A 21,676-nucleotide genomic window follows, 5' to 3' on the forward strand; every position below is an offset into this window, starting at 1 on the left:
AGTTTACACATTCTCCCCGTGTCCGCGTGGGTTCCCTCCGGGTGCTCTGGTTCCTCCCACAGTCCGAAAGATGTGCTGGTTATGTGGATTGGCTATGCTAAATTACTCCTTAGTATCCCAGGATGTGTATGTTAGAGGGATTAGCAGGGTAAATATGTGGGGTTTTGGGGATAGGGCCTGGGTGGGATTGTTCTCAGTGCAGGCTCGGTGGGCCGAATGGCCTCCTTCTGCACTGTGGGGGATTCTATGATATTCTGCAGCAGAATTGCCAAATCACCTGATGTAATATATTGAACAATTGCTGTCATTTATTTATTAACCTTCCTTTTTGTTTGTTCCATTCCGAAGAATCCCTACGGTGCAGACAATGCAGATTTGGCCCATCAAGTCTGCACTGACTCTCCAAAAGAGCATCTTATCCAAGCCGTATCCTTATAATACCATTCATTTCCCATGGCTAATCAACCTAACATTACACGTCTTTGGACACTAAGGGGAAATTTAGCCAATCCACCCAACCTGCACATCTTTGGAGTGTGGGAGAAAACCAGAGCACCCAGAGGAAACCCATGCAGACACGGGGAGAACATGCAGACTCCGCACAGACAGTGACCCAAGGCCAGAATTGAACCTGAGTCCCTGGCGCTCTGAGGCAGCAGTGCTAACCACTGTGCTACCGTGCTGCCCCAGTGCAATTCTGGTTTAACAAATCAAATTAATCCTCCTTAGGGAAGCACAGGCAGTGAGATCTGCTGAGCTATTCATTGCATCCGTCGTTCCTCTTTTAGAAAGGTAAGTATTTTAAAAACATATCAATGTTTTTAACTGAGAATCCGCAATACACTTCTGTCCAGACAAGATGCTGCAAAAGCTGATTATGTTACAATATTCAGACACGGATATCCTTCCAGTAAGACTATAATTTTCTTGTCCCTACCAAATTCTTGAAAGCTTAGCATCAGGTTAAGGAAGATAACCCACACAACTAAATTCTGACTGTACTCCACCGACTATTACTATCAATGAGACAACTCTGAAGGCTATCGATATCGTCACCAACTTCGTATTGACAACCTCCAGAAATGTGTTCATTGGCACTGAGGGAATGAAAAAAAACAAATCAAAGCAAGTTGTCCCTTTATTTGATTTGATTTATTATTGTCACATGTATTAACATACAGTGAAAAGTATTGTTTCTTGCGCGCTATACAAATAAAGCATACCGTTCATAGAAAAGGAAAGGAGAGAGTGCAGAATGTAGTGTTACAGTCATAGCTAGGATGTAGAGAAAGATCAACTTAATGCAAGACAAGTCCATTCAAAAGTCTGATAGCAGCAGGGAAGAAGCTGGTCTTGAGTAGGTTGGCACGTGACCTCAGACTTTTGTATCTTTTTCCCGACGGAAGAAGGTGGAAGAGAGAATGTCCGGAGTGCGTGGATTCCTTAATTATGCTGGCTGCTATGCCGAGGCAGCGGGAAGTGTAGACAGAGTCAATGGATGGGAGGCTGGTTTGCATGATGGATTGGGCTACATTCACGACCTTTTGTAGTTTCTTGCGGTCTTGGGCAGAGCAGGAGCCATACCAAGCTGTGATACAACCAGAAAGAATGCTTTCTATGGTGCATCTGTAAAAGTTGGTGAGAGTCTTGGCTGACATGCCAAATTTCCTTATCTTCTGAGAAAGTAGAGGCGTTGGTGGGCTTTCTTAACTATAGTGTCGGCATGGAGGGAACAGGACAGGTTGTTGGTGGTCTGGACACCTACAAACCTGAAGCTCTCGACCCCTGCTACTTCGTCCCCATTGATGTAGACAGGCATATGTTCTTTATGCAAAAGACTGGAGGAAATAAGGTATCAAACTTACAACAAAACCTGTTCTGTGCAAAGCTGTGGTAATACCTACCTTCCTATATGTCTGCGAGACATGGATCGCCTGTGCCAGGCATTTAAGCAATTGGGCAGGTTCCATATGAGATGCATTCAAAACATCATGGGTGGGATTTTCCAGCTACGCTCGCCCATGACCGTAGATGGGTTAGCCATGACAAATGTGTGGGGTTATAGGGATAGTGTGGAAGAGAGGGCCTGGGTAAGTTACGCTGTCAGAGAGTCCGTTGCAGCGTTGATGGGCTAAGTAGCCTCCAAATGCACTGTAGAAATTCTATGATGCTATGACTGCTATGGGTGCAGAAAAGCTACATGAGAATGGTTCCAGAGATGGGGAATTTCAGGGACAGATTGCAGAAACAGAGCTGTTCTCCCCGGAGAAGAGATTTGATGGGGGAATTCAAAATCACGAGAGGTCCGAATATAGTAGTTCCATTTTGCAGAAATATTGAGAACCAGAGGGCACTAACTTAAAGTGACTGGCAAAAGAAGCATGGGTGACACGAGGAAAAAGATTTTTAATGCAGTGAATGGTTAGGATCTGGAAAGCACTGTCTGCAAGTGTGCTGGAGGCAGGTCCAATTGAAATTCTCAAGAGAGGATCAGAAAATTATCAGAAGAGAAACTACTTTGCAGGGCTGCGGGGCAAGGCAAGGGTGCGGAAACTGGTGCAGCGAGCCAGCACAAACATATTCGGGCCGAAGGAGCTCCTCCTGTGCTGAAACCTTTCTATAATTCCTATGACTGAGGATACAGCAGGATATAAATCGGCTGGAGCCCTGGGCCGAAAGATGGCAGATGGAATTTAATGATGCGATTTGGAAGGTCTACTGCAGAAGGAAAGTATACAGTAAATGGTAGAGACCTTAGAAATATTAGCATGCAGAGGGATCCAGGCATGCAGATCCACAGTTCCCTGAAGGTGGCAACTCAGGTGGACAAGATGATGAAGAAGGCGTATGGCATGCTGGCCTTTATCGGTCGGAGCGTTGAGAATTGGAAAATCATGTTGCAGCTGTATTAAGACTTTAGTTAGGCTGCATTTGGAGTATTGTGTACAATTCTGGTCGCCACACTACTGGAAGGATGTTGATGCATCGGAAAAGGTGCAGAAGAGATTTACCAGGATGTTGCCTGGTTTGGAGGAAATGGACTATGGAGAAAGGTTGAACAAACTTAGATTGTTTTCATTGGAGCGTCAGAGGATGAGGCGGTGGGGGGGGGGGGGGGGGGAGGAGGGTTCCTGATAGGGGTTCACAAGATTATGACAGGCTCAGATAGAATGGATAGTCAGAGTCTTTTTCCCAGGGTCAAAGGGTCAATAGGGGGCATAGGTTGAAAGTGAGAGGGGGAAAGGTTAAAAGGGATGTAAGGGGCAAATTTTTCACACAGCGGGTGGTGAATGCCTGGAACGCATTGCCGGAGGAGGTGATGGAAACAGATTCTATAACAGCGTTCAAGGGGCACCTGGATAGATACATGAATGAGCAGAATATAGAGGGATATGGACCACATAGAGGCAAGAAAATATTAGATGAGGGAGGTATCTGTGTCGGCACAGACCTGGTGGGCCGAACAGTCTGTTCCTGTGCTGTACTGTTCTTTGTTCTTAGACTCTGATATCCTGAATTTCACTATCTTCCATGGATTGTCACCACCTGCCACCTCAGTTAGTTACACCATTCCTCCCAAGTTGCGTTAAGTTCGCTCCTATGTCCCTAATGATAGCACAACTCCTTCTAGTCTAACACATTCAGCTCCATCTTGTTTAATTGGGAATAGAAGGAAACAACAGAGCTTTGGAAAAGTGAAGGAAAATCAGAAACTTGGTTCTTCTCTGTTGGAGTTGTTGTCTAAGGGATGAGATTTTAAGCAATTGCTCCATCAGCCATCTCATGCAGATGTTAAAGGTCCCGTGGCACTATTTTTCCTGGTCAACATCTATCCTTCTAACAACATCGAAAATCAAATCAGCAGTGTGATATAAATGGTTAACAGATGGGAATGGAAGCAATTTCTCAGCATCCACCCTATCAAGCACCTTCAGAATTTTGCAGCTTTCAATGAGTTCACCCCAAATTCATTTAACCTCCAGAAAATTTAACCCAATTTACTCAGCCTCTCAACATGGGACAAACCCCCTCATCCCAGGGGCCAATTTAGTGAACCTTAGCTGTACCACCGCCAATGCAAATCTTAAATGTGGAGACCAAAGCTGCACACAGTATTCCAGATGTGGTCTCGTCAAAACCCTGTATAACTGAAGTAAGAATTCTTTATACTTATACTCCAGCCCCCTTGCAATAAAGGCCAACATGCCATTTGCTTTCCTCATCGCTTGCTCCAACTGTATGCTATCATACTGTGATCCTTGTACAAGCACACACAAGTCCCTTTGAGCATTAATACATACAGGTTTCTCACCCTACCCTCTGAAAAATATTCTGTTCTTTTTATTCTTACAACCAAAGTGACTAAACGGGCGGCACGGTAGCACAGTGGTTAGCACTGCTGCTTCACAGCTCCAGGGACCTGGGTTCGATTCCCGGCTTGGGTCACTGTCTGTGTGGAGTTTGCACATTCTCCCCGTGTCTGCGTGGGTTTCCTCTGAGTGCTCCGGTTTCCTCCCACAATCCAAAAATGTGCGGGTTAGGTTGATTGGCCATGCTAAATTGCCCCTTAGTGTTCTGGGATGTGTAGGTTAGAGGGATTAGCGGGGTAAATATGTGGGGTTATAGGGTCTGGGTGGGATTGTTGTCGGTGTAGACTCGATGGGCCAAATGGCCTCCTTCTGCACTGTAGGGATTCTATTCTATGATCTAAACTCCACATTTCCCTATATTATAGTCCACCTGCCATCGTGTTGTCCACTAACCTCAGCCACCTATTGCCAAAATTTTACTGCCTTGCCCACCCGAGGCTCGTAAGATCCCGCCCAAGGCCAACGGAGAATGCCGTTCTGCGAGCCTCGTCCGCCCCAATTCTGGGGTGGACGAGGTGGTAAAGTTCCAGTTTAAACCTCTTTGCAGCCTCTCTGTTACTTCCCTACAGCTTACCTTCCCATCTAGTCTGGTATCATCAGCAGACTCGGACACGTTACTCTCTGTCACTTCCTCTAAGTCATTAATATAGACTGTAAATAGCTGAGACCTCAGCATTGATCCTTGCGGCACTCCACTATTCACAGCCTGGTTTGGGGGTGTCCTAATGTCATGAAGAATGCCATATCAAAGTGATATAGCATTCTTCTTTTTCTTTTTAAATCAACCTAAATAATTAAAAGTTGTAGAATAAATCTTACCAAAAACCCATGACAGAAACAAATTTATTCTGTTTTGATATGATTTTAGAATCAGAGTAGTAGAGGATGGAAGAAGTTGATTCACAACATTGAATTAACAGTTCTTTCAAAAAGCAATCCACGGGTGAGGTATCTAAATGGATACAAAATTGGCTTGATGACAGAATGTGGAGATGCCGGCGTTGGACTGGGGTAAACACAGTAAGAGTTTTAACAACACCAGGTTAAAGTCCAACAGGTTTATTTGGTAGCAAATGCCATTAGCTTTCGGAGCGCTGCCCCTTCGTCAGATGGAGTGGACATCTGCTCTCAAACAGGGCACAGAGACACAAAATCAAGTTCCAGAATACTGATTAGAATGCAAATCTCTACAGCCAACCAGGTCTTAAAGATACAATGTGAGTGGAGGGAGCATTAAGCACAGGTTAAAGAGATGTGTATTGTCTCCAGACAGGACAGCCAGTGAGATTCTGCTAGTCCAGGAGGCAAGCTGTGGGGGTTACTGATAGTGTGACATAAACCCAAGATCACGGTTTAGGCCGTCCTCATGTGTGCGGAACTTAGCTATCAGTTTTTGCTCAGCGACTCTGCGCTGTCGTGAAGGCCGCCTTGGAGAACGCTTACCCGAAGATCAGAGGCCGAATGCCCGTGACCGCTGAAGTCTTCCCCCACAGGAAGAGAACAGTCTTGCCTGGTGATTGTCGAGCAGTGTTCATTCATCCGTTGTCGCAGCGTCTGCATGGTCTCCCCAATGTACCATGCCTTGGGACATCCTTTCCTGCAGCGTATCAGGTAGACAATGTTGGCCAAGTTGCAATAGTATGTACCGTTTACCTGGTGGATGGTGTTCTCACGTGAGATGATGGCATCCGTGTCGATGATCCAGCATGTCTTGCAGAGGTTGCTGTGGCAAAGTTGTGTGGTGTCGTGGTCACTGCTCTCCTGAATGCTGGGTAGTTTGCTGCAGACAATGGTCTGTTTGAGGTTGTGCGGTTGTTTGCAGGCAAGAAGTGGGGGTGTGGGGATGGCCTTGGCGAGATGTTCGTCTTCATCAATGACATGTTGAAGGCTCCGGAGGAGATGCCGTAGCTTCTCCGCTCCGGGGAAGTACTGGACGATGAAGGGTACTCTGTCCACCGTGTCCCGCGTTTGTCTTCTGAGGAGGTCGGAGCGGTTTTTCGCTGTGGCGCGTCGGAACTGTCGATCGATGAGGGCATCTTTCAGCATCTGGAGGTGTCTGTTGTGATCCTCCTCATCCGAGCAGATCCTGTGTATATGGAGGGCTTGCCCGTAGGGGATGGCTTCTTTAACGTGTTTAGGGTGAAAGCTGGAGAAGTGGAGCACCGTGAGGTTATCCGTAAGCTTGTGGTACAGTGAGGTACTGAGGTGACCGTCCTTAATGGAGATGCGTGTGTGCAAGAATGCAACCGATTCCGGAGTGTAGTCCATGGTGAGTCTGATAGTGGGATGGAACTTGTTGATGTCACCATATAGCTGTTTCAGTGATTGTTCACCATGAGTCCAAAGGAAGAAAATGTCATCGATGTATCTAGTGTATAGCATCGGTTGAAGGTCCTGTGTGGTGAAGAAGTCTTGTTCGAACCTGTGCATGAAGATGTTGGCATATTGAGGTGCGAATCTGGTCCCCATGGCTGTTCCGTCTGTCTGGATGAAGAACTGGTTGTTGAAGGTGAAGACATTGTGGTCCAGGATGAAGGGGATGAGTTGTAAAATTGCATCTGGAAACTGGCAGTTGTCGGCGTTGAGTACTGAGGCCGTTGCAGCAATGCCATCATCGTGGGGAATGCTGGTGTAGAGTGCCGTGACATCCATTGTGACGAGGAGTGCTCCTGGTTCAACTGCTCCATGTGTGTTGAGTTTCTGTAGGAAGTCCATAGTGTCACGACAAAAGCTGGGGGTTCTTTGTACAATGGGTTTCAGGATGCCCTCAACATAGCTGGAGAGGTTCTCACACAGGGTCCCATTGCCCGATACGATGGGACGGCCGGGTGTGTTTGCCTTGTGTATCTTCGGGAGGCATCTTCGGTTCTCCAAGGCGGCCTTCACGACACATGACAGCGCAGAGTCGCTGAGCAGAACCTGATAGCTAAGTTCCGCACACATGAGGACAGCCTAAACCGGAATCTTGGGTTTATGTCACACTATCAGTAGCCCCCACAGCTTGCCTCCTGGACTTGCAGAATCTCACTGGCTGTCCTGTCTGGAGACAATACACATCTCTTCAACCTGTGCTTAATGTTCCCTCCACTCACATTGTCTGTATCTTTAAGACCTGGTTGGCTGTAGAGATTCGCATTCTAATCAGTATTCTGTAACTTGATTTTGTGTCTCTGTATGCCCTGTTTGAGAGCAGATATCCACTCCATCTGACGAAGGAGCAGCGCTCCGAAAGCTAATGGCATTTGCTACCAAATAAACCTGTTGGACTTTAACCTGGTGTTGTTAAAACTCTTATTGATGACAGAAGTGGTTGTAGAGGGTTGTTTTTCGAACTGGAGGCCTATGACCAGTGGTGTGCCTCAGGGATCAGTGCTGGATCCACTGTTATTTGTCATTTATATTAATGATTTGGATGAGAGTACAGGGGGCATGGTTAGTAAGTTTGCAAATGACATCAAGATTGATGGCATAGTGGACAGTGAAGAAAGTTATCTCCGATTGCAACGGGATCATGATCAATTGGGCCAGTGGGCTGACGAATGGCAGATGGAGTTTAATTTAGATAAATGCAAGGTGATGTATTTTGGAAGATTGAACCAGCGCAGGACTTACTCAGTTAATGGTGGAGCATTGGGGAGAGTTACAGAACAAAGCGATCGAGGGGTACAGGTTCATAGCTCCTTGAAAATGGAGTCACAGGTGGACAGAGTGATGAAGAAGACATTCAGCATGCTTGGTTTCATCGGTCAGAACATTGAATACAGGAGTTGGGACATCTTGTTGAAGTTGTACAAGACATTGGTAAGGCCATATTTGGAATACTATGTACAGTTCTGGTCACCCTATTATAGAAAGGATATTATTAAACTAGAAAGAGTGCAGAAGAGATTTACCAGGATGCTACTGGGACTTGATTGTTTGAATTATAAAGAGAGGCTGGATATACTGGGACTTTTTTCTCTGGAGCGTAGAAGGCTGAGGGGTGATCTTATTGAGTTTTATAAAATAATCATAGAAATCATAGAAACCCTACAGTGCAGAAGGAGGCCATTCGGCCCATCGAGTCTGCACCGACCACAATCCCACCCAGGCCCTACCCCCACATATTTTACCCACTAATCCCTCTAACCTACGCATCTCAGGACTCTAAGGGGCAATTTTTAACCTGGCCAATCAACCTAACCCGCACACCTTGATGGGCATAGATCAGCTAGATAGTCAATATTTTTTCCCGAAGGTAAGGGAGTCTAAAACTAGGGGGCATAGGTTTAAGGTGAGAGGGGAGAGATACAAAAGTGTCCAGAGGGGCAGTTTGTTCACACAGAGGGTGGTGAGTGTCTGGAACAAGCTGCCAGAGATAGTAGTAGAGGCTGGTACAACTTTGTCTTTTTAAAAAGCATTTGGACAGTTACATGGGTAAGATGGGTATAGAGGGATATGGGCCAAATGCAGGCAGTTGGGACCAACTTAGGGGTTTAAAAAAAAGGGAGGCATGGACAAGTTGGGTAGAAGGGCCTGTTTCCATGCTGTAAACCTCTATGACTCCAGTTAGTCCCAGTCCCTGCATTTTCTCTATAAATAGTGCTGGTGGTCATTCCAAAACTACACAGGACAAATGGCTAACCTGGGTGAGGTATAAAGGTTTATTTATTAATGTCACAAGTAGGCTTACATTAACACTGCAATGAAGTTACTGTGAAATTCCCCTAATCGCCACACTCCGGCACCTGTTCGGGTACACTGAGGGAGAATTTAGCATGGCCAATGCACTTAACCAGCACATCTTTTGGACAGTGGGTGGAAACCGGAGCACCCGGAGGAAACACACGCAGACACGGAGAGAATGTGTAGATTCTGCACAGACAGTGACCCAAGGCTGGAATTGAACTCGGGTCCCTGCCGATGTGAGGCAGCAGTGCTAACCACTGTGCCACTGTAATTAGACTCAGTATCTTCAGGATAGAAACATTTTGTGGCAGCTGCCTCACTGGGTGGTCTTTGAGGCAGAGGTCTCGTCCACGTGGACAGAAAATGTCATTGAGTATCAGAGTGATTCCAGTGCTACCACTGAGAGCACTTTTGCCTGAGTTTCAAGACTGGAAGATTGACTGGCTATGCTTAATTGCCCCTTAATGTCAGGGTACATTAGCAGGGTAAATACATGGGGTTACATGGATAGGGCTTGGCCGGGATTGTTGTTGGTGCAGGCTTGATGGGCTGAATGGCCTCCTCCTGCACTGCAGGGATGCTGTGATTCTATCAGGGTAAGTTCTCTGTTGTGTAATGGACGGGATGCACTTGATGAGTTGAAAGGCCTGTTCTCATTCCCAATTTTACATGCACAATCCAAATGAAAAGGCAAAGCCTCTCTGAACAAGTTTTATACAACAAAACAAATATTTATTTTGTTCTTGCTAGCGATATACAGGCCATTCTGTCATTGCCCTAAACTGAAGGAATTACAGTAATGCAGGCGCGCCGAGCCCAACAGTCAGAAATACCCCATAAAAGACAAAAGACACACACAGGAAATGTGCAAATATGACACTACTTAACACGTCCACTGCTCTCACCAACAGGCACGTCAACAATTCCACTGACACAAATAAATCGATGGTCGAAAAGCGGATCTCAACAGGCCAGACACAGAAAAACTTTGCAAAAAACATACAAGAATGCACAAGGTTCTTGAGAAGAGGGAGACACTGGGCAAAATTAATGAAAAGCTTTTTTTTTAAAAAAAGAATTTTATTTGGGACTGTATTTCAGGAAAAGTACTGGGGAGCCCTGCCACTGTTGAAAGATTAAGAGGGGTGAGACACAACATGGCCCACTAGGTACCAAAATCTAAAGTGGGCATTCGCTCAGAGCAGCAATGGAGTTTATAGCCAATAAGTGCTACTGTTAATATCATTGCACTGTTTGTACGCTACTGCTACATTACCTTGTGATGCTCATGGTACCAGGCTTGTATCATCATCATCTTCTGCATTAGAATGGACTGGGACCAACCGATTGGTATCAATTCTTTATTAAAAAACATATATTGATATCTATTTTGGAGTGGCTTGTTAGTTATATGGCTTTGCTATTTTGGAGGAATGCAGGAAGTTCCACGCTAAAGGAATTTTCGAGAACAAACAAGGAAAATCCTTATTTTCTTTTGTTAATTAAAAGAATCACTCAATTGGCAACTTTAACTGAAAAGGTCCCTTATTATATGAAGGGTTTATTTTGAACAGTCCGGCTGTCCCTAACGGTTCTGCCTATTAATGCCACTGTGCCCATTTCTAAGTTGACGATGGCACTACTTTGTTGTTTTACATTTTCTCAATAAGTGGGAGCTGTGTTGTGGTATCAGTGGAAATGTAACAGCCAATTCTTCCCGGGCTGCTTCAGCAAGCTACAAGTTAATTCACATTTTCGTGTTCAGTGATTTTCCAGTCCTTCCCCCTCAATAACACCCATCACCATCCACTTTTAATCAGTATTCCACAAAGAAACCGAGAAGGGAATGTTACAGGAGAATGCCAATAACCCTGTGCAGTTGACAGGAGGAAGCCTTAAGGACTCGGAAGCCAATAGTTACGTTTGGTAACTATCTGATCCTGTTTCTGACGAAGTGTTTCGATGGGAATGCTCACCCCTCTTTACCTCATTTTACATCGGATTCTCTTCTTTTGCACCATGCAGAAGTCCGTCTTTCTCATGCTTGCTGTTTTTTTACTTTTTGCCAAGTTTTTTTTAATGAACCTTTTTCTCAGGACGAGTTGCAGCCTTTCAAGCATTCAGGTCCCTTGTGTTTTAAGTGCATGGTGTGAGATTTGACATTACAAGGCTGCAAGGCACAATACAATGTCAGAGTCACTTTTTAAAAACAACATAATTTTTCCACACTTAACGGAGAAATTGTCAATCAAATGTAAATTAAAATGCAAAAAGCTGGAGCGAAATAAAAAGAATGAGTAAAGCAAAATAATTGAATTTCAAGTTACTTTTAAAACTCTGCCTTCTCAGGTAAAGTCAGAATTTAAAATGCAGATTAAGTTCTATTAATTTAAAAAAAATTCCCTTACTGATTATTCTTTATTTTCATTGCACAGCTTGACATGGAGATGTATCGAAAGATAAAAATCAACTTAAAAACGCCGTCTCCCCTCCCGTTCCACAATTTCATCATTTAATTCCAAAGCTCTGACTGACCTAATGTATTAACCTTTGAAAATAAAAGAGAAAAGGCACTCCTAGTTCCATGGAATGACTGGGATGCAGTAAGCTGAGGTACATTCATGTTTCTAGATTGTTCCAACTGTCTGCCAGGTACTTGGGTGTGGCCGGTGCCCGAGATCACCATCGGACGGGAGGCTCAGCCACGTAGACAAGCCAAGCTGGCTGACAGATGGTCAAACGTTGAAGGTGGGCACAGACATTGATTGACCTCAGGTCACTTACTCACAGCACTTCAATAGAATTGGTGGCCAAAATGAATGTCACTTAGGATCACTGTGGGAAATGCTTTCGGATTAAGAGGGGAAAGAGAAAATGTAGATGAGGCATCCATCCGAAATGCGAGTTAGATCTTGATGCTTCCTGTTTTAGAATAATTGTAATAATCAGGGGCATTAGTACTGACTGCCCACCTCTAATAACAGCAGTTCAGGGTTACAATTACATCCTTTGTTGTGTTGCGTATGCTTATTTTAAATAAAGCACCTTCAAGAGAAGTCGCAGTCCTGTACTCATTGTAAACACTCAGATTTTTCAACATGCACAGATCTGCTTGGGGTGGGAAGCATTGCTTTAATTGGAAAGGTTGGCTCTCCCCTGGTTATACCCTCACCTGCACGTGAGCTTTGACTCAGCTTGTTCTTTGATTTTATGCCCTAAGTTATGCTAGACTTTGCTTTAAAGGCAAATTTATATCCATTTTAGCTGCTGAGGGATACAGTGAAGTTTGCATGTAATAACATTTAAAATGTCTTAATAGGGTTAATTGAACGTTACACTTTATTTTATAGCCAAAAAGACCTTTATTCGATTTCTGTAACATCTCTGTGCTTTACTTTAGTATAGCAGGTATTTGCAAGGGCTGTCGCAAACACATTATCTGTTGGGAACATTTACAAGATCAAGGATAAACTACTTACAAATTAAAGTCAATATATAATTTCAAAGTCTGCCATTTCGCAGACTGCTGCTTCAGGACAAAGAAGAGTCACTCAACTGAAGGCAGCCTTGGAAAATAGTCAGTGGTACCATACATTATCCTGTATCGTGTAGTTTGCGCTGTCAGAATTGAAAATGTTTTATTCCTTGGTGCGAGTGATCATCGTGAGGTGGAATAAGTCAGGTGGGGTCACTGGACTTCAATAATCTGTTAATGTAAAGAGGATATGGGAATAGAGACTGAAGGACATACTGTGGTTGCGAGGAAAGGCAACAGGTTGAAGAAAAGTACGGACAATACCAGGGCGCCAGAGAAAGATTTTAGTTTACTCTTGATTTGTTTCGAAAAGTTAAGTCATAGCATGTGGGAGGGTTTAAAGAAAATGCTTATGATGTGTCTTATTTATAAGTAAGAAGTCTCACAACACCAGGTTAAAGTCCAACAGGTTTATTTGGAATCACGAGCTTTCGGAGTGCTGCGCCCTCATCAGATCAGGACTCACCTGATGAAGGAGCGAGACTCCGAAAGCTCGTGATTCCAAATAAACCCGTTGGACTTGAACCAGGTGTTGTGAGACTTCTTACTGTGCCCACCCCAGTCCAACACCGGCATCTCCACATCATGGTTATTTATAAGTAGTCACACTGGGTTTACTCAAAGGTGTCGGAATGTGCTTAAATATATACTTTTCTAGAAACAGAATTTGAAAAAATACAAGCAAATTTTAATATCTAGAACACCGCTCATTGCATAATAATTCAATAGATCATTCTTTTCTAATTATGAAATTGTAAATCCTAATCATTTATTGAAAGCTGGACTGTCATTGATGAATAAACTATGATTCTTCCCTATGACGCATGAATTTACTGTTCAACAAACACTAATAACAATTTAAGCTTGCTCTTAGCGTTTACGTTACTGTTATGTGTGCACTAAATGGCGTGGCACTTCAGATTTTTATAAGGTTGGGTCGAATTTGTAGTCTGGATTTCATTGTACAGGTTGTAGGCCAGAGGTAGGCCCTGGATACATTGAATAGTTTCATGCATTTGTTGTAAGGATGAGGATTAAATATCTGAGTGTTTACAATGTTTTAATAATTGAAAATAAGGATCCTAATTATTTGTTTTTCACTTCTACACTTTTCTTAAAAATAATTTTTAAATATTCCAATACAAAGCATTATACACTATGTTTCTGACAATGCATCAAAATAAAACAGCTCTGCATTAAATAAAATGCAACACTCATGTTCGTTGGAGATCTACTTCGCCAGAACGACCCAGAAGCAATGCACGGGTACCAAAACCGCTCGTACCATCGAAGCTGCGTTTTCTGCTGGTTAATGGGTTCAACGCCTTCCTCCGAGTTACTTCACCGCGAAGTAACTATTGACCATACAGACGGTCATTTCCACCATTGCTGCCATACCCCACCCCCCCCCCTCTAAACCCCGACCCCTTCCCAGCACTGCCTTTAGTCTTGCGCTGGGATGATGCAAAGTTCTCAAATGTCCTGTACACAGTCTTCAGAAATGGAAATCGCCACGGGGTTTCAAACTTTCAGCACAGTGTGTCCGTGTTGAACGAAAGCTGAGCCTGAAGAAAGAAGAGAGAAAAAAATCATATACTTGTGACAATTGTGTCTTCAGGAAATGTACTTTAATCATGTTTCTCTATAGGATGTTTCTAGCAGTCCCTGCATTTTTGTCGGAGCTGGTTTGTCTACAACATGTATCCTCTATTGTTACTGAAGCAGTATAATTGATACCAGTTTGTTTAACCTAAACTAATGCAGTGTTCCCTTGTTTTAGTGTTCTCCTGGGATTGCAGAGTGGAGAACTTGATTGGGATGATTAACAGGTCAGATCATATGACTGGGGACAGCTAGGCTTTCACAGAGAATTCTTGCTCAGTTGCTGTTTTCAGATGCTGTTTGGAATCGAGAGAGAGCAGTGCCTCTTTTTTCCCCTCTCTGGAGTTGGAGATTCTGCTGTCTGAGTGTTGCTGTTTTGGAAGCTGCAGAGAGAGAGAGATGTCCTTTTCTGCCCCTGAAGTCCGAAGACTGGAAGCTGCGAGAGACTAGGTTTACTTCTCTGTTTGGCTGTCTTGAGGATATATCCTTCTCTGAAAACTGCTGTTTGGATTTCTGTCCATAGGTGTTAAAATGCTGGAAATCTAGTATCACGTGAGCATACTTGTTTTAGTGCTAATTAATTCTGAAGAAGGATGCATGTCTATGGGGTATTGCTTTAAATTGGAACAACAGAGATAGCTAGCTGTTAAAAATTATACTGTGTCATATTTAAGTCTTGTAATTGGTAAAAGTTATGCTAATTCTTTGTTATATTCTAACTGTGCTCTTAAATAAATGTTGTTTGATAAAAGCTTCCTAATGGGTCACTTGAATCATATCTGGAGTGAAATACCTTAAGCTCACCAGTGCCAAAATCAAATATAAAACTTAGGGTCTAGGCTAACTTCACAAAACACCTTGGAGGTTCCGGCCTGGGCTTTAATACTATAGCCATTGAGGATCGTGCAATAAAACTATATTTTGAACAGACACATTTGGCGGGCAGACAAAGGCCTGTTTGTCCCACATCAGGATGGCTGCAGCCACATGATCAGACCTCGGCTTCCTCCTTTGGATAGCATCTTTTCTCCAAACTCTAATAGCTCTGTGAGAATGCAATTCCAGAATCCAGTTTACTGGGACATGCACTTCTCTATCTCTCTCTCATATATACCATTTCATGTTGTCAGTCAGTATTTTGGGGGTTAGCATTTATAGGAGCAGGCCCTTTTGACCCTCACCTCATTTTTCTGGAGTCTGCTCCCAAATGCACCAGAACAGAACACTGTCTCCTCTCACTCTTGCTTCCACTGCATTGAAAGAGAGCATTCCCACTTTTAGCATCTGAGAGGCTGCAATCCTGCCCATTAGCAAATGGGACATCAAGTGGGAGCGGATTTATTGGGGGCTAGGGAAGTTGGGGGAGGGGGGAGAACACAAAGGGGGAAAAGAATGGCAATAAAAATCATAGGCCCTTACAGCACAGAAAGTGGACATTCAGCCCATCCTGCCTGTTCTGGATCTTTGACAGTTATCTAATTAGTCCCATTTCTTGCTCTTTTCACCTGGTCTTGAACATTCCCCAAGTATTTGAAGATTTCTCTTTTGGAAGTTAATGTAGAATCTGCTTCTGTTGTGTTACATGGTTGGGTGGAGAGCGGGTGGGGTGCAGAAATAGGTTCCATTCAGGGGTTCCACACAAAGCTTTATAAAAACAGTAGGAGTATGGTGGTGGGGTTAATATGTGTTGCCCCAATGGAGGGGCCACACGCTACAACACATTCCTGTCCCAGTGGAGGGACCCGCACACTCCAACACACTCCTGTCCCAATGGAGGGAGCCACACACTCCAATACACCGTTGCCCCAATGGAGGGAGCCACACACCCCGACACGCTATTGCCAATGGAGCGAGCCACACGCCCCAACACGCTGCTGCTAACATCTGAGGTGAATAGAACTTCAGGTTCTAGAGCTGATATCTCACAACTCAAGCGACAGTAGAATTCTTCAGGCTAGGTCAAGGGCTGCGGTGGAAAGATTTTCAAATAGATTTGCTTTTCTGGAAATTGGAATTTGCACCACAATTGTTCAGCTCAGAGTCAAATTGTTATTCTGTGTATTGTTTCAAAGGAATCCGAGACAGCAGTAGGGTTGTGCAGTTTTAAGCACATCACAAGAGCCTTCCAGCTAGAGAACGATGGGTGGAGAAAGTGACTACTGTGCTTCTGGCATCCACTACTTAACGTACTAAATGGCATAACTCTTTGAAGCTTCTCTTTCACTTAAAGGGCCCGACTATTTAAGACCATAAGACATAGGAGCGGAAGTAAGGCCATTCGGCCCATCGAGTCCACTCCACCATTCAATCATGGTTGATTTCAACTCCATTTACCCGCTCTCTCCCCATAGCCCTTAATTCCTCGAGAAATCAAGAATTTATCAATTTCTGTCTTGAAGACGCTCAACGTCTCGGCCTCCACAGCCCTCTGTGGCAATGAATTCCACAGACCCACCACTCTCTGGCTGAAGAAATTTCTCCTCATCTCTGTTCTAAAGTGACTCCCTTTTATTCTAAGGCTGTGCCCCCGCGTCCTAGTCTCCCCTGTTAATGGAAACAACTTCCCTACGTCCATCCTATCTAAGCCGTTCATTATCTTGTAAGTTTCTATCAGATCTCCCCTCAACCTCCTAAACTCCAATGAATATAATCCCACGATCCTCAGACGTTCATCGTATGTCAGGCCTACCATTCCTGGGATCATCCGTGTGAATCTCCGCTGGACCCGCTCCAGTGCCAGTATGTCCTTCCTGAGGTGTGGGGCCCAAAATTGCTCACAGTACTCCAAATGGGGCCTAACCAGTGCTTTATAAAGCCTCAGAAGTACATCCCTGCTTTTGTATTCCAAGCCTCTTGAGATAAATGACAACATTACATTTGCTTTCTTAATTACGGACTCAACCTGCAAGTTTACCTTTAGAGAATCCTGGACTAGGACTCCCAAGTCCCTTTGCACTTTAGCATTATGAATTTTGTCACCGTTTAGAAAATAGTCCATGCCTCTATTCTTTTTTCCAAAGTGTACAACCTCGCACTTGCCCACGTTGAATTTCATCAGCCACTTCTTGGACCACTCTCCTAAACTGTCTAAATCTTTCTGCAGCCTCCCCACCTCCTCAATACTACCTGCCCCTCCACCTATCTTTGTATCATCGGCAAACTTGGCCAGAATGCTCCCAGTCCCGTCATCTAGATCGTTAATATATAAAGAGAACAGCTGTGGCCCCATTATACATCACACCATATTACATAGCTGCCTTTCAATGGACATACTCTTCACTTTGATCAGCTTGTTGCAATTCAAACTGTCACGCAAGGATGAAAACACTGGCAGGCAAATCCTTAGTTATTGGTGCAGAATGACTGTCACATTAGAAGTCAAAGCCTAAAACAGCTGATTGTGTGAGGCACTCTGACACAATAAGGTGCAAGCATTCCCTCACGTTTACCTATAGTGGGAGCTTCACTTGCAAGGTGGGAAAAATAGAATGGTGGGCGAAAGGAAAGGTTGCTAACGTGTATGTGGCACCCTTTTTGACTGAGTCGCTTAATGCAGTGAGTGCCACAATTATGAAAAGCCTCTCCCCTTCGTATGTGTTTATGTCAAAAGGAAGCTGCCATTTTAAGGTTGCGAGTTGGCACGTGGACAGTTTGTCTCCTCCAGCACCACCCCCCACACCAAATGAAACAGTTTGGAATTGAACTTGGGCCACGTTATCCAGCTATACACGGGCAGCAGACATATCACAAAGTCACTGCTGTGGAAACCACCCATGTTTCATTTCAATCTTCCTCTGGCCATAAGCAGGAGACAAACTGGCTAAACACATTTTGCTCATCTGGCTCCGGCTTGCCACAGGAAAAAGGCAGGCGTTTTCATAGACACGCTTGGGACAAAGGAGGTGATTTTAGAGGAATTTGCCCGTGGGTCGTCAATGACACAGGTTCCTGAACAATATAAAGCTTTGTTGCATTCCAAGAATAAAATTCGCCACAGACTTACAATAATCGACACTGAAACTAGGGCCAGGCGTTCACTGCCTCTCCTGCCCAACGAGATGGTACAGTCCTGCTGAAGCAAACAGCAATTTAAATGGCCCATTGCATCTGCCGGGGGAGAGACACGCCAATGAGGCGGGGGGGGGGAGCATAAAACTCTGGCTTGGAACTAGATTAGAAAAACAGATGTTTCTATTCTTGTTTGGGGTGAAAGGTTGATGGCACGGGCTATCAGCTTATACATGGGCTGCACCTTCTCTTGGGTTCCTTTAATCAAGTAGTTTTCTATAAGATGGTGGAAACCTCCACCAGACCAGTGCATGTCTTGGCTCCTGTTGGATAGATAGAGGGCTGAGAGATAAGGGGACCAGGAATTTATAATTAGTGATGGGAATCAAAGCTACAGTCAGAATGACATGTAGACCACTGGACCAAAATCCTATAGTAACCCCTGATTGAAATGGGAACAAATAGATAGAGAATATATTTATAAATAGCGAAGGGGGGGGGGGGGGGTGGTTTGATGAAGACAATCATAAAATTCCCACAGTGCAGAAGAGGCCATTTGGCCCATTGAGTCTGCACCGATTCTCTGACAGAGCATTTTACCTGGCCCCAACACCCGAACTGTTCCTTTAAACCCACACATTTCCCATGGCTAATCCCTCTAACCTACACATCTTGGGACACTAAGGGAGAATTTAGCATGGCCAATCCACCCAACCCGCACATCTTTAGACTGTGGGAGGAAACCGGAGCACCCGGAGGAAACCCACGCAGACGCGGGGAGAACTTGCAGACTCCACATGGACAGTGACCCACGATTGGAATCGAATATGGGCCCCTGGTGCTGAGGCAGCAGTGCTAACCATTATGCCACCATGCCGCCCAAGCATTGGGGCGTTGTCCCCATCTTACAATGATGGTTTGGTTGGACTTTTGGTCTAATAATAGGTCGAGTCCTCTAATCACAACTGCACTCAGTACTTACACGCTCCTCCTCGAAGCTGATGAGCCCTTCGTCATCACTCTCTAACTCTTCGGGCTCTTCAATGGTCAGAGCCTGTAATTCTGTTGTGGTGCCCCTTGGTCTCAGCAGGCTGAGGATGCGTTTGATGGGTGACTGCACGCTCCCCGGGCTGACAGTTTCCTGCTGCTCCAGGTTGTCACTCTGCTTCTTTGCAAAGTTTACAAACACCTGCAACAGTCAACAAAGTAAAAGAAATCCTCATTAACAACAACAACTTGCGTCTGTAAAACATCTTTTAACACCACATGACACCAAGAAGTGGAGGATGCTGGCGTTGGACTGGGGTGGGCACAGTAAAAAGTCTCACAACACCAGGTTAAAGTCCAACAGGTTTATTTGGAATCACGAGCTTTCGGAGCGCTGCTCCTTCATCAGGCGAGTGGTTTCACAAACACGGCATATATAGACAAAGACACAATTGCAAGAAAATGGTTGGAATGTGAGTCTTAAACTTGGAAACTGTCATCAGTTATTCTGAAGATTGTGTCTCTGTCTATATATGCTGTGTTTGTGAAACCTACCTCTCCACTCACCTGATGAAGGAGCAGCGCTCCGAAAGCTCATGATTCCAAATAAACCTGCTGGACTTTAACCTGGTGTTGTGAGACTTCTTACATGACATCAAGTCAAAGGAGTTGGGATAGATCCGTAAATGCTTTGTCAAAGAATTAAGGTTTTTTAATTAACTCAAGGGACATGAGTGTCACTGGCTGGCCAACGTTTATTGCCCATCCCTAGTTGCCCGAGGGCAGTTGAGAGTCAACCACATTGCTGTGACTCTGGAGTCACATGTAGGCCAAACTAGGTAAGGACAGCAGATTTCCTTCCCTAAAGGACATTAGTGAACCAGATGGGTTTTTCTGACAATCGACAATGGATTCATGGTCATTGGTAGATTCTTAATTCCAGATATTTTTATCGAATTCAAATTCCAGCATCTGCCCTGATGGGATTTGAACCTGGGTCCCCAGAACATCAGCTGAGTTTCTGGATTAATAGTCTAGCAATAATACCACTAGGCCATCGCCTCCCCACATCTTAAAGGAGCATCTTAAAGAAGGAGAGAACTAGATGGATTTAAGGAGGCAATTCTGGGACTCTCTAATGTAACTTAAGGCTGAACTTAAAATCCAGATGTCTTGTTTACATTTCAGTCACATGCTGCTCGTCTTTCAGTTGAAGGCTTATGGGAATTTTCCAAATAAAAAGCAACTAAGAAAATGCAAAGAAAACTGTTTGAGGAGGCACATTAGCTGTTGAACTGTGAGATCTTAGTTTGAGACAGGTTTAGCCAAATGACTGGGCATCTTCTCTCACTGCTGGCTCAAGGTATCTACCGTGAAATGAGACTGAGCATGTTCAAAGCAAATCCTTTCTTTGGGTGCCTGCATAAAGGGCAACATATTGCGATTTGCTGTGTCATTTAGAGATTTATCATAGAAATATAGAATTCTACAATGCAGAAGGAGGCCATTCGGCCCATCGAGTCTGCACTGACCACAATCCCACCCAGTCCCTATCCCCATAACCCCATGCATTTACCCTAGCTAGTCACTAAGGGGCAATTTAACATGGCCAATCCACCTAACCCAGGTGGATTGACCAATCTGTTAACAGGCAGCACGATGGCAAAGTGGTTAGAACTGCTGCCTCACACACCAGGGACCCGGGTTCAATTCCGGGTGCCACCTTCTCCCCATGAGTGCGTGGGTTTCCACCGGGTGCTCCAGTTTCCTCCCACACTCCAAAGATGTGCAGGTTAGGTGGATTGGCCATGCTAAATTGCCCCTTAGTGTCAGGGGGACTAGCGAGGGTGGAATTGTGGTCAGGGCAGACTCAATGGGCCGAATGGCTTCCTCCTGCACTGTAGGATTCAATGATTCTAGGAGATTACAAACTCGTCCAAATATTTTTCACTTAAGACCCTGAAAACTAGGAAGACTTCCATCTTATCAGTTTAGACCAGACTCAAATGAAATCTAAGGATTGTGTTCAAGGAACTTTAGTCTTCATCATTCACCACAGGGTTCAGATGCTTTCTCACAATGGAATATTTTTAATTGAAATTTTCTTGCCCCCACTTCTTCCCTCCAATCCAGGGTTTAACTGGCAACTGATCTCATCTCACCCTGACTGGGCCCTACCCAATGTGGATGGATGCAACCACTGCAGCTGTTTATATTATGTTGTGGACAAGTCTGAGCCTGTCTGACCTGATGCCAATTAACTGTTGGTCAGAAATACCCAGTTAGCTCGCATGGTTAGATGTGGTGCTACTAACACCAAGGTCACTGGCTCGATCCCTATACTTGCCAACGAGACTAGTCTAAAACCAAGCTACAAAAATAAAGATACTATATAGACCTATAAAATGCTATATAAGTAGCATTGTAAGATGCTATATAGGTGGCATTATAAGATGCAATAAACTGCAAGAGCAACTGGTTTGTCACCTGAACCACAAAAACAGAA

At 44.4% G+C, this 21,676-nt stretch overlaps 1 protein-coding gene across 2 annotated transcripts in view; it reads right to left on the reverse strand.

The window, feature by feature from the left end:
- Positions 1 to 10,097: 10,097 nt before the first annotated feature.
- Positions 10,098 to 21,676, reverse strand: part of abca2 (ATP-binding cassette, sub-family A (ABC1), member 2) — a 551,670-nt gene continuing 540,091 nt past the window's right edge. For both annotated transcript variants that reach the window (XM_078226666.1, XM_078226665.1), the window contains 2 exons: positions 19,166 to 19,372; positions 10,098 to 14,138 (listed from right to left, as the gene is read on the reverse strand). In XM_078226666.1, the coding sequence (XP_078082792.1) occupies positions 14,103 to 14,138; positions 19,166 to 19,372 (243 nt within the window). In that variant the 3' untranslated portion in view covers positions 10,098 to 14,102. The remainder of the gene's footprint in view (positions 14,139 to 19,165; positions 19,373 to 21,676) is intronic.

Source organism: Mustelus asterias, chromosome 13, assembly GCF_964213995.1.
Source record: "Mustelus asterias chromosome 13, sMusAst1.hap1.1, whole genome shotgun sequence".
NCBI lineage: Eukaryota > Metazoa > Chordata > Chondrichthyes > Carcharhiniformes > Triakidae > Mustelus > Mustelus asterias.